Here is a 12,992-nt window from a genome sequence, read left to right as displayed (position 1 = left end):
CAGGCGCCCCTTCCCATCCCCTGGGGCAGCCAGGTGCACAGGACCCTTCACCCTCATGGAGGGAAGAGGCAAGGGCAGACTCCCCACCCCGCCTGCCTGGTCCGCAGACTGTGGGATCGATCGCCCGCTCCGAGGCGACGACGTCAGTGCCTACCGCCCGCGCAGACCCGTCCCCTGAATTATTGATGCAGTTGACGGCAAGAATCAGCCCCCTACCGTACCGGCTCCCCAATCTCTCCCGCCCCGAGGGCTGTGCAGCCCTCAAGGTCACGGGCGAGGGGAGACGGCTGGCCGACAGGGACGTCAGAGCCCCCTCCCTCACTGCCGCAGTGCCTCCCGTTGGCGCCCACCTGGAGGGAGGGGCTCTGACGTCACCCGAAGCCAATAGGAGCGCTTGGCCTCGAGGTTTGGGAAGCTCAGAGCGTGTCGGGCTGCAGCCCGAAGGGGGGCCCCACTGTGAGCAACAGCCGGAGGGATGGGGGTTCTACCAGGCCAAGCTGGGTCTGGGCTCTCCCAGGGTCGGAGGGTTTAGCCAAGGTCACTGGGCCACACGGGATTAGCGCCCAGGCCCAACCCCTCCTGTCCCAGGGGAACTGAGCTTTAGTGGGGCCATCACTGCGGCTGAGGCTCTGCACGGGGTTGGGGTGGGGGGGGGATTGGGACCAGGGCTGAACAGGGACATCGGCCCTCCTCAGCAGTGGAGGGCAGGCATAAGCCCCACCCACCCATGCCTGCCCTGGGGTCACTGACCCCGGAGAGTCTGCGCTGAGAACTGCCTTTTATGCTACAGGAAGCGCATTGCAGCTGTCCGGCAAGGACGCCCCTCCTGCCTTCCAGAGCCCAGAGAAAGGGGGGAATGCGGCATGGACCCCCAGCAGGGACAGCTGGCTGTGGAGGGGCTGCCTCCATACCCCTGGCCCCTGAGGCTGGCACCTGGCAAAGCCCACCTGCCCCCTCTGGGCTTGACCTTGGCAAGTCATTTCTTTCTTGGCCTCGGTTTCCTTCTCTGTGGCTTGGATCCATGTGAGGAGTAAATGAGAGAAGTGTCCAGCAAGTGGTCAGTGGTCCGTTGTTCATGTGGTTAGTTCTCACAAAGTCCCCGTGAGGTGGCTCCAGGTGAGGGCACAGAGGAGTGATGTACCCTGCTCAGAGTCACACACTAGTGGATTCAAACCTACAGATCCACTGTTTCTTGATGGACCAATGACCCTAAGTAGCAAAACCAAGGGTGTGAACACAGGAACATCCCAGAGTGGGTACCGGGAAGGCCTTTGGGGAGCGGGTGGGTTTCTAACCCCGGGCCTGCCTGAAGGGAGGCCTTGGGGAAGAGCATTCAAGGTGGAAGGACCAACTGAGCAGGAGCTTAGAGGTGGGAACCAGGGACAGGTGTGAGGGTCTGGTGGTGGGGGGTTGGGCTTGGCTGGCATGGAGCTGTTTACCAAGAACTGTAGCTGGGGCTGGAGTGCCTGGGTGGTGCAAACAGTTAACTTGTTCAGCTGCTAAGTGAAAATTTGGGAGTCTGAGTTTACCCAGAGGTGCCTCGGAAGAAGGCCTGGCGATCTACTTCTGAAAAGTCAGCCATTAAAAACCCTGTGGAGCCCAGTTCTACTCTGACACACACGGGGTTGCCGTGAGTGGGAATCATGGCAACTTGACAGCAACCGGTATTGATCTAAACCAAAAAAAAACCTAAACCCATTGCCATCGAGTTGATTCTGACTCATAGTGACTCTATAGGACAGAGCAGAACTGCCCCATAGGGTTTCCAAGGAGCGCCTGGTGGCTTTGAACTGCCAACCTTTGGTTAACAGCCAAATTCTTAACTGCTACGCCACCAGGGTTTCCAGTATTAGTCTAGCCAGGGCTATTGAGGCCATTCCCCTTTAGGAGCAGGGAGCACTTGAAGGGTTCTGAGTTGGGGAGGACCAAGGTGGGAGCGAGGTTCAGGCTGGGGTGAAGGGGTTAGTGGGGAGGCTATCTCAAAGGTGCTGCAGCAAGATGGAGAAAACAGGCCTCACTGGACCCTTGAGGGCTGAGTGAAGGGCAGCGCTGGGCTAGGATAGCACGGCTGGCTGGCTGGCATGCGAGGGGCCCCGTGCTTCTCCACGCAGACCAGTTCATGTTGTTCCTGACATGGCTGGGGGGGCTGCTGCATGTGGTCTGTCCTCTCTGGGGGCTGCTTGGGTGATAAGAATGGGATGCCCCAGATGGGGCCTACCGCAGACCCAACAGCCCACAGCCTCATTCCCCAGGAGAACCAGGAGTGGGGGCTGCCCAGAGTGCCCAGCGCTGTCTGTCCCCTCCAGGAGCATGACATCGAGACGCCTTATGGCCTTCTGCACGTGGTGATCCGTGGCTCCCCTAAGGGGAACCGCCCGGCCATCCTCACCTACCATGACGTGGGCCTCAACCGTAAGTGCCCAGCCTTGCTTGGCCCTTGAGTCCACCGGAGCAGTAAGGCCTTCCCCTCCACTCCCCACAGGACCCACAACTCACCTTTGTAACCTTAGCCACCTGGGCCACAGTTTCCCCATTGGACCATGAGGTTGATCACCTCTGCCTCGCCTGCCCTCTCAGCCCCTCCTGCCCCTGCTCTGCTCAGCCACAGCCGAGAAATGTGTCTTTGCAGACAAGCTGTGCTTCAACACCTTCTTCAACTTTGAGGACATGCAGGAGATCACCAAGCACTTCGTGGTGTGCCATGTGGACGCCCCAGGGCAGCAGGTGGGGGCGTCGCAGTTTCCTCAGGGGTAGGTACCCCAAGCCCCCCCTAGTCTTTCCCCAGCTCTGCACCCAAGCTGCCCCTGAGGCCTGACCTCCTGCTCTGCCTGCAGGTACCAGTTCCCCTCCATGGAGCAGCTGGCTGCCATGCTCCCCAGCGTGGTGCAGCATTTTGGGTGAGTCCTGGCCCAGCCCTGTCCCTCTGCTGGGGAGTATGGTGTACACAATACCACCACGGACCCACCAGGCTCCAGCTGAGGGCTGCGGGGGGGCCTGCTCTGGGTGATACCGCCCCACGGAGGGGGGGACTGGTGCATCCGTGGGGAATGGCACCCCAGCCCTAGGTTTACCAGTCACGCTCTCTACCAGGTTCAAGTACGTGATTGGCATCGGAGTGGGAGCTGGGGCCTATGTTCTGGCCAAGTTTGCAGTGAGTACCGCACCAGCCCCCCAGCCCTGCCCAGGAGACTGCGTCACCGGCCCAGGGCCCGTCTCCCCCGGGAGCAGCCCTTTGGCCACAGGGAGATTTTCCTGCTCTTTCTTCTTCGCCTCCCCCCCCCACCCCCACTTCCTTTTCATTTGGAAGAGTCCTTTTTTTCTGTTTTTCCTCCAAGGAAATTAACTTTTTTTGAAAACATGGCTTCTTCCATACATTTCCTCAGAAGACTATAAACTATAACTTGCTTAACCATTATTCAAAACCAGAATTTCTATTAGCAACAAACTATACAACTAATTGCTCTAGCCACTAAATAAGGATTGCCCTTCACTAAGGTAATAATTAAACATGGAATACTTTTTTACCCCAGAATTACACTTACATTAAGCTTGTGAGATTTAAAGAAAGTCATATTTGAAAAACATCTTTAAAAACAAAGACTTAATTTTTAGGATTCAAAATATTTCTTTCATCAAAACAAATGACCAAGTATGGAATCCAGACTTTCTGGAGCTGTCAAGGCAGGATGAACACCCCAAACGACTGCCCTGAGATATTCTTTAAACCTTAAACCAAAAATATCCCCTGAAGTCTTCTTAAAACCAAACAGCAGTTTAACTTAACTAGTAAAGAATGTCTGCCTTGAGCATTGTATTCTTTTAAGATCTATCTATATGGGATCGAATTGAGAACAGTAACTTGAAAGATTAGATAGGAAACTTAGGGGGACAGTGAATTTATGTTAATGGGGGAGGATCAACTCAGAAAAGGCAGGTGAGAATGGTTGCACAACTGGAAGAATATAACCACTGAATGGTACGTGTAGAAACTGTTGAATTGGTGTATGTTCTGCTGTGTATGTTCTCAACAACAAAAATAAATTAAAAGAAAACCAAATCCACTGCCATCATGTCGATTCTGACTCACAGAGACCTCATAAGGTTTCCAAGGCTGTAAATCTCTACGGAAGCAGACTGCCATCTTTCTTCTGCAGAGCCGCTGGTGGTTTCGAACTGCCGACCTTTTGGTTAGCAGTTGATCGCTTTAACCACTGCACCACCAATTGTAAACACATTACTATTTTGTTAACTATAGACCATTCCCTACCACCCCAGACAAACTTGGCATGACTCTAGCATAGCATGTATGTTACCGTCTTCCTCTGAACATGGGCAGTTAAACAGAAGATGCAGATCTGTATTACAACGTCCAAGGAGCCCTGGCAGTTCAGCAGTTTGAACTCACCAGCCAGTCCGTGGGAGAAAGATGTGGCAATCCGCTTCCGTAAAGATTACAGCCTTGGAAATCCTATGGGACAGTTCTACACTGTCTTATAGGGTCGCTATAAGTTGGAATCGACTGGACAGCAATGGGTTTGGTTTTGGGTTTGGTTACAATGTAACCAAGCCGTAAAAAGGCCAATTCATGTCAATCACTAGGGCTTCATTTTCTATAAGAGCAAAGAAAAAATATCTACAAAACGTAACAAGGTGTTCTATTTAAGATGTGTAATACTCAGTTTTATAAAGGTATATCAAAAGCAGTGGAAAACAGTGATATAGTTGTAGGTTCTGAGCAAAGCAAAGAATTTTAAAAGGCTAAGGGGAGGGAGGGAGGTGATGCCATGTGTTACAGAATAGACCTGCTCCATAGGGTTTTCTTGGCCATATATCTTAATGGAAGCAGATTGCCAGGACTTTCTTCCATGGTACTGCTGGGTAGGTTCAAACCGCTAACTTTTGGGTTAGCAGGCAAGTGCATACTGCACCACCCAGGGACTGCTATGAGTCCAGTTGACTGGACAGCAACTAACAACAACAAAGGTGGGGAGCAAGGCCGTGGGCATCTGGAAGCAGTAACGCAGGCGGGCTCTCAGCTGTAGCCAGTTGGCTTATCAATGGCACCGTGAAGTCTTTGCAGAGCATTTCTGTCGCCTTTGACCCTCCCAGCCGCCTGTGAGATCGGCAGGGCCAGCTTTTTAAAGCTCATTTTCTAGGTGGGAAGATAGGGGCTCCCTGTGCGCCACCCCGCCCAGCCCTGCCTCCCTCTTACTGCAGCTCATCTTCCCTGACCTGGTCGAGGGGCTGGTGCTGATGAACATCGACCCCAATGGCAAAGGCTGGATCGACTGGGCTGCCACCAAAGTGAGCATGGCCATGGCCCCGCCCATGGGAGAAAGGTGGGGCAAGGGTCGTGACACCCACACACCAGCCCTCTGAGCCTGTGTCCTTCTGTCCACTCCCCTGGGCCCATGGGACGGGATGGGGGCGAGGGATGGGTACTCACACTGGCCTCCACCTTGGCCTGCAGCTCTCCGGCCTGACCAGCACTTTACCTGACACGGTGCTATCCCACCTCTTCAGCCAGGTAAGGGGGTGGGGGCTTCTGCAGATCTGGGCCAGCCTCAGACAGGAGCAGGGTGGCGAGGCTGGAGATCTTGGCTCCATCTCAGGAACCTTGGGCAGCTGCTGAAAGGCCTGGGTCTGCCCAGTCGCAGCCACTCCTAGGGATGCCTGGCAGCCAGGCAGATGGTTATTTGGCCCCTGGCATCTCACTCTGTACTTGGCTATCATCTGTGCATCCCTGGTGTCAGAAGAGCAGATGGGGGTGGGAGCCCGCCCCTCCCGAGGCGTGCCCTCCCTCCCGAGGGTAGAGCAAGGGCCGGGACACCCGCACACCAGTCTTCCGAGCCCATGTCCCTCTGTCCACTCCCCTGGGCCCAGGAGGAGCTGGTGAACAACACGGAGTTGGTGCAGAGCTACCGGCAACAGATTGGGAACGTGGTGAACCAGGCCAACCTGCAGCTCTTCTGGAACATATACAACAGGTGTGGGCCGGGCGGGATTGGCAGCACCTGGTCTCAGTCAACTTCTTGCCCCCGCCACTACCACGGGAGGCAGGGCTAGCTCCACAGCACCCCCCTCGCCCCCCCTCCCCCCCCCCGCTTTGTAGATGAGCAGATTAGGCCTCAAAGAGGGCTCACTTCTCGCCCAGGGTCACTGTCCCAGCCCCGTGAGGGGCAGAGTGGGGCCTGGAAACAGGGTTCTGTCCACTCCTGCTCTCTTGGGACAGCTGGCTGGGAGCCCTGGGGAACACTGTCAACAGCTGTGTCCCTTAGCGCCCCTTTGGGGGCTTCTCTGCAGGAGGGGGGCAGTCAGGCAGCCAACACTCCCCCACCTACCCTCCCTTCTCTTTCTCTGACAAGTATTTATTAAGCACCTGCTTGTGCGTGGTGCCGAGAAACAAGGGCAAACAAGAGAGACCCTGGCCCTGCCCTCCTGTGTGTCTGGGAGACAGGCTGGCAGTGGAAAATCCCACAACACAGATGGCGCTGCCCCTCACAACGAGCGCTCTGAGGGCGATGGGGAGCGATCTGGACCCCCACCTGGCATGAACTGGGGGGTCTGGGAAGAAGTCGGGGACGAGGGGAGCCCCCTGTGTATGCAGGGCTAGGTCCATGTCTCCCTGCTTTACACACTGGAATCTGCAGCCAGCTCTGTGGTTCTGGGTGGGACCAGCCCAGGGGCTCCGGGAATGTTGGGCCACACTGGTTATTGGGTGGCGATGGGTTATGGCTGAAATACAGCGGTGTCAGGTGCGGGGACACTCTCCGAGGTTCAGTCCTGGGGATGCCCACCTCGGCCTCTGTCCCCACCCCGACCCCACAGCCGCAGAGACCTGGAGATTAACCGGCCTGGGACAGTGCCCAATGCCAGGACCCTCCGGTGAGTGCCCCCACACCCTCCTGCCCGCCCCATCCTTGACCCCCCACCCCATGCCCAGACCAGCCACCCCTTCTCCTCTGTCTGCAGCTGCCCTGTGATGCTGGTAGTCGGAGATAACGCACCTGCGGAGGATGGGGTGGTGAGTGTGGCTTGTGCCCTGACTGCGCGTGAGGGGAGGAGGAAGGGGGTCATTCGTCCCTGGCCAGCAGGGCCCCCTCCTGACCCAGCCCGGGGTAGCCTTGGGGACAGGCACTACACAGTGGACTTCTCATCCCACTTTCTGTCATCTTGCCACACGTCACCAACTGGCGTCCCCCCTCCCTATCCTTCAGGTGAGGGAGGTGTGGAGATGGGGGGGCAGAGGCCGGGCTGGGCCACCCTATGGCCCCTGCTCCCCTGCCTTCCCAGCAGTGCAGCCCCCACTGCAGCCTCTGCCCACTTTAGACCAGAGCTAAGAGCTGTCTTTTCTTTAAAATGTGATTTATTCACTGTGAGGTAAGTTGTTCATGGTCCTGTCTGACCACCACTTGCATCTGTTTGGGGACCATGTCTCACCTTTCCTGCTGGACTCTGGGAGCAGGCAGCCTGGGCTGGCGTGTCCCCCTCAGTACACCTGGAGAAGTGGGGGTCCAGGATGCCCAGGGCAGCCCCCACGTGTGAAAACTGCCAAACCGTCCTTGTGACTCGAAGAGGGCTCAGCAGAGCAGGAGTGTGGGCTGTGCTGGCCATCTTGACCCAGGCAGGGGTCTCCGAGTGTCCTGCTGACCCTTGGCACCTTCCCCAGGTCACTGCTCTGTTTCCTGTGGTCCCTGGCACTTTCCCAGACCACTGCACCAGGGTGGCCCTGGCTCCTTCAGATACTGCCCGGCCTCTGCCCCACGCCCACCCCGCCAGCACTTGTTAGTGGAGTCCCAGTGTTCTCGGGCCCCTCAGGGGGCTGCTAACTGACCTCCAGGGACTTGGCCTGGGTGGGGCAGCGTTGCCCAGGTCCTAGGGGCTAAGTCTGTGTCTGCTTCCCCTACACTCCCCTCTCCGTGCCAGTAGAGCCCCACAGCTCTGGGTCTAGGACCCACCCTAGCAACTGGCTGGCCGGGATCCCCCAACCCCACACCCTCAGGCTAGAGGGGACCTTGCTTTCTGCTGAAGCTGCCTTCTTGCCCCCAGGTTGAGTGCAACTCTAAGCTGGATCCCACCATCACGACCTTCCTAAAGGCAAGCCTCCCCTGCCCAGCCCTGGGCCATGTCCCACCAGGAGCCCAGCCTCAGCGAGGGGTCTGTCCTGGGGGTCCTTGGCAAGGACAGGAGCAGGATTGTATGTCTGGTTAGGGGAGCCTGTCCATGTGTGGGAGGGCCAGGGTGGGGCGGCCCCTGCTCAGCTGACCCCGCTCTCTCCCCTGCAGATGGCAGACTCAGGAGGGCTCCCCCAGGTCACACAGGTGAGGCTCCTGGCCCTCCTTTCCTTGTGTCTGTAGCCAGAAGTGGGGGAAGCCTCCAACCTCCTCCTAACCCCAGGCAGCCAGTCAAAGCATGTCCCTGTCCCACCCTCTTGCAGCCTGGGAAGCTGACAGAAGCCTTCAAATACTTCCTGCAAGGCATGGGCTACAGTAAGTATACCCCCACCCCACCCCAGAGACTGGTGGGGCAGGCTTCAGGAGTGCGGGTGGGGGGGTCATGCTGGTGGGGGTGGTACCCAGGTGTCTGGGGGCGCTTGGGAGCCTGTGGGCATATGAACTGTTTGTCACCTGGGCCCAGGATGCTGGCTGACTCTTGCCACATACTCCTGTGTTTGTGTAGGACACACAGTGACCTACTAGAGTGTCTCCACCTAAGTTGTAAGTTGAGCATCCCAGGGCCCAGCTCTGTTTGGAACGCTGTTTTGGTGGCAGTGCTGGGCCTGGTGGGGGGCTTGTCTCCCAGCCCTGGAGGACCAAAGGTGGGGCTGGGTCTTGCAAGGGGACACAGCACTTACTCCTGTTGGGCCACGGGGGCATTCCTGGGCCTGTAGCACCTGAGAAGGCCCTTTGTCACAGGTGCTGGATGGTGCTCAGGGCATCACTGGAGTAGACTCGGAGTATGGGGACCAGGGAGGGCAGGTGGGACCATCTGGGTGTCAGGAGAGCTGAAGGCAGCAGAACCTGGGGAGGGGGGTATATCTGAGGACCCTGAGGTAATAGGGGCTATGGAACGGAACTGGCTTCTTGCCTCCTCTCCTTGCCTTTCCCTACCCAAGTTTCCCCTTGTAGAGGGATGAGGAGACTCCCAGACTGCTCGTATGCCCCCCAAAAAACACACACGTACCCCTGGCTCCTGTACTGGGAAGCAAACCTTCTCGCCCTTAATTTTTTTTTCTCCTCCAGACTTGAGCCTCTGGAGCTTGGGTGACTTTGGGAGGACAGGAAGGGCAGGGCTGTGGGGGAGGCGGGGGAGCATGTCCAGCATAGATTCACTCTGGCCCCCAGGGGCTGCAGCCTCTTTGGAGAAGTGGGGCAAAGAGAGTCTGAGGCCCATAATGAGGCATGGCTGGAGCTCCGCGGCTGGGCCTCACTCAGAGGCGCTCAGTGGACATTTGTGGGACGAATGAATGAGTCATACTTGTCAGGTTCTGGAATGTGTTCTCAGGGGCCCTGGGAAAAACACCACCAGGCAGCCCAGTCATTGAGAGGGCCTCCTCCATTCCATACAGGGGGACACTAAGGCCCAGCAGAGTGGTGAGGGCCCTGGGACTAGGATGTGGGCCCAAAAGGACCTTGTTGACATGGGTCCCTCAGTGCCAGCACCCAGGATGGAGAAGGGGGGCCAGATGAGTACCCCCACCCTGCTGTTGGGGTTCCCTCAGGCCAGACACATTATCTATCCATGCTATGGTTCCTTCTGGGGGCCGCTGCCTTGGTGGGTGGGCTGGAGTGGGCTCTCGGAGGCTCTGGCCCTGCCCCGGCCCTTTCGGTGCCTCTCCTTTTTCGTCTCATCTCTTTGGCCTGTCTCAATGCCTCTTCACCCACGTTCTGTGTCTCCCCACCCCCTGCCCCTCTCTGGCTCTGTCTTCTCTGTTAGTTGCATACTTGAAGGACCGAAGGCTGAGTGGAGGAGCAGGTAGCCCTGTGCCCAACCCCCACCACTGCATGGAAACCCCCCCAGCCTCCCCCGGCCCTGTCCTTTGTGCAGTGCTGCAGCCAGGCCGCGTCTTGCTGTGGTTTGAAACCTTGTGTCCTGCTCAACTCAAAAGCGCCAAAGATGCCCACTCTTCCGCAGGTCCTGGTCCACCATGGGATCTGACCCATTGGGCTCTAGATTTGCTGGGCTTTTAGAGCATTTTTGCTTCTAGATTGCTGTGGGCTGTGTGCCTTCCAGAGTTCTGGGAGTTGGAACCAGAAGCCACATCCTCAGAGGTAGGGCCCAGGCCTGGCCATGCCCAGCTCAGAAGAGATGGCTGGTTGAGTTCAGAAGGGTAGAATTTGCTTCCTGCAGATCTCACTGATGAAACTCTTGATAAGTTGACTTAGGGCAGTTGAGGCTACCATACCTTGTCCTCCTTCTTTCCAGAAGAAGTCCTAACCGCCCTCCCCCACAGCATCCTCCTGAGGGAAGCAGAGTTGGAAATGTCACATCCGTGCACCAGCTTAGGGATGCCTGGTCAGCTCCCACCCTGGACTGGCCTTGACTCTGGTCAGCGACTGAGAGAGGGTCCTGCTGGCCTCTGCCCGGCCCCTTTGGCTCCCTCACTGTTGCTAACGCTGCATGCCTCCAGCTTGATGGAGCAGCCGCCAGAGGCCTGGCTTGGGATGGGCCTCTGTGTGCCACTGGAAGACCAGGTCTCGCTGGCCGCTTTGCTTGCGTGTATCCTTTTCCTGCCTGCTGGTGCCTGGCCCCGCCTCCTTGTCTTCATGCCTGTCCCGTCTCTGTCCACAGTGCCCTCGGCCAGCATGACCCGCCTGGCCCGCTCTCGCACTGCCTCCCTCACCAGTGCCAGCTCGGTGGATGGCAGCCGCCCGCAGCCCTGCACCCACTCGGAGAGCAGCGAGGGGCTGGGCCAGGTCAACCACACCATGGAAGTGTCCTGTTGAAGCCCTGGGTCCCGCCGAAGACACCCACCTGTCCACTTGCATCGACCTGCCGTCCCACTCCCATCCTTGCACCTGCTCATTTTCCCTTTATTTTTGTGAGGGTGTAGGGGGGGAAATGGGGGTTACTTCTCTTTTGTTTAAAAAAAATGAGGGGCTCTATTTTAGATGCTGCAGCTGAACAGTCGTCAGATGGTTTAAGGAGCTCACTACTCCCTACCCCCAACTCACTCAACTTCACTTGGAATTAGACCCCTCTCACCCAACCCCCAGCGGCCCGAGCACAGACAGACAGACAGACAGAGACAAGGCAGGGGTACAGGGAGGAAGGCAAGAGTCTGAGTCCTTCTCTGGCCAGGATCCAGACAGTGTCCTAGATTCCAGAAAACGTGTGGGATGACCCTTTGGGCCGGCAGGTTTGCAGACAGGATGGAGTTTTGAGAGTGGTGGATGCTGGCACAACAGGAGCCTGGGGTCCAGCTCAGGTACTGGCATGAGAGCCAGGAGACAGTAGCGGGGAGCACTGGGGGTCAAGGAGCCTTGGAGCTTTGAAGGCCCCTTTCCCCAACCCCTGCACCAAGCCCATCTGTTTTTGTTTTTTAATACATGTGACAATCATCTGAATAATAGCCACAAGGGGGCGCTCCTAGCAGGCGGCTGTTTGCCTGGTGTTCTCTTGTGCCTGGCTGGTGCTGTAGGGCCAAGTAGGCAGGGCTTTTAAAGGGAGTTTCTCTGCCCAGGGAAGACAGAACATGTAGGACCCTGAGGAACCCCACAGACTGTCCCTTCCAACCCACCACATCCGGATCCTGGCCCTGAGGCAGAAGTCGACCATCTCCACAGTGACCTGACTGGGGGCTGAGGAAAAAGGCTGGGATGACCCTTGCATGTTGTCAGTGAGTGGCCAGAGACAGTGGTGGCTGAGTTGCTGCAGACCCCTTCTTTGCACCAGTCAGCAGGAGGTGGCCTGTGGTGTTTCTAGGGAGACTTCTGGTCAACCTGGGCTAACCTTTCCTGTAGGCATCACTAAGGAAGAGCAAGTTCATCCGGAGAGAAAGGGTGCACAAATCCTCATCTTTTCCATCTGAGTTGGTTGGAGGGGTGGGGCTGGGGCTTGCTGTGTTCTGGAATGGGAGGCTTCCCACACACCCTAGCCCTCTCCGGCCCCCAAAGCCCAGGACTGTGCCAGGTACTTCCGACCCACCCACCTTTCCAGGTAGAATTTCCTGGCTCAGCAGCCAGGACCCATTTGTCTCAGAGCTTAAATCAATTGCCTCAAACCCCAAAATAGGCAAAAAGAGGGGAGACAGCAATGAAAACCGAAGGGCTGTGGAGGAGGGTGTGTGGGGGGTGTTCTGAGGCTGAGGACACCTGCATGGATGTGTTTCCTCTGCACACATCACCCACCCCCTTCTGTAATCTTAAGCCATTACCAGACTGTGCTAGAGCCTGGCGAGTGTTAGTCTGTTCCTAGTGCTAGTCAGTCACGTGCTTCCTTTGACTATCAAGTGTGACTGTTTGAAAAGCTGGTAGAATTAATCCCTCTTACTGTAGATAGCACTGCGAATATTGGACTTTTTTTTTTTTTAAATTTTGCTGTGTTCTTTCAGATGAGATATCTATAAATATCTATACAGTATATATATATGTATATTGGGTCCCCCTGTGTGTGGTTTTCCATCAGAGGTAGTCTGCTTTCTCTGGTCAAGTTGAACTTTTAATGGAGTTTATTATCTTCCTCTCTGTACAAAGTGAAGAGCCTAATTTTGTGAATTCTGGTGGCTGATGTCATGAGACTTTCAGATGACAAAATGTAAAACAAAAATCCTTGTCAACGTAGAGTTAATTGTGCTGAAAAACTAATAAAGACGCTAAGAAGAATGTGAGTGTGGTGATGCCACGCCCAGAAAGGCAGAATGTTTAGATCGGTGTCTCCTAGGTTTAGGTGGGGTTGAGGGTGCAGGGGGAGGCCAGGGACTGTCCCCATTTCTACATCTCCAGCACTTGTCACATACATTATTTTGGTAGTCCTCACATTAATTCTACAGG

At 56.4% G+C, this 12,992-nt stretch overlaps 1 protein-coding gene across 5 annotated transcripts in view; it reads left to right on the top strand.

Moving 5' to 3' along the window:
• The window catches only part of NDRG4 (NDRG family member 4), a 32,030-nt gene extending 21,004 nt beyond the window's left edge, over positions 1 to 11,026 (top strand). For 2 of the 5 annotated variants that reach the window (XM_004371532.3, XM_004371531.1), the window contains 13 exons: positions 2,307 to 2,412; positions 2,630 to 2,750; positions 2,835 to 2,897; positions 3,091 to 3,151; positions 5,218 to 5,304; positions 5,471 to 5,527; positions 5,884 to 5,987; positions 6,829 to 6,885; positions 6,973 to 7,024; positions 8,050 to 8,097; positions 8,286 to 8,321; positions 8,438 to 8,489; positions 10,792 to 10,946. In XM_004371532.3, coding sequence (XP_004371589.1) covers positions 2,307 to 2,412; positions 2,630 to 2,750; positions 2,835 to 2,897; positions 3,091 to 3,151; positions 5,218 to 5,304; positions 5,471 to 5,527; positions 5,884 to 5,987; positions 6,829 to 6,885; positions 6,973 to 7,024; positions 8,050 to 8,097; positions 8,286 to 8,321; positions 8,438 to 8,489; positions 10,792 to 10,946 — 999 coding nt within the window. Of the gene's footprint in view, positions 1 to 2,252; positions 2,413 to 2,629; positions 2,751 to 2,834; positions 2,898 to 3,090; positions 3,152 to 5,217; positions 5,305 to 5,470; positions 5,528 to 5,883; positions 5,988 to 6,828; positions 6,886 to 6,972; positions 7,025 to 8,049; positions 8,098 to 8,285; positions 8,322 to 8,437; positions 8,490 to 9,936; positions 9,976 to 10,791 lie in introns of all 5 variants that reach the window. The other 3 variants (XM_004371533.2, XM_004371530.1, XM_023726760.1) reach the window with 3 other exon arrangements.
• Positions 11,027 to 12,992: the final 1,966 nt, after the last annotated feature.

Source organism: Trichechus manatus, unplaced genomic scaffold, assembly GCF_000243295.1.
Source record: "Trichechus manatus latirostris isolate Lorelei unplaced genomic scaffold, TriManLat1.0 scaffold00014, whole genome shotgun sequence".
Taxonomy (NCBI): Eukaryota; Metazoa; Chordata; class Mammalia; order Sirenia; family Trichechidae; genus Trichechus; species Trichechus manatus.
Note: the sequence above shows the minus strand (reverse complement) of the source record. Positions and strands in the feature narration are given on the sequence as shown.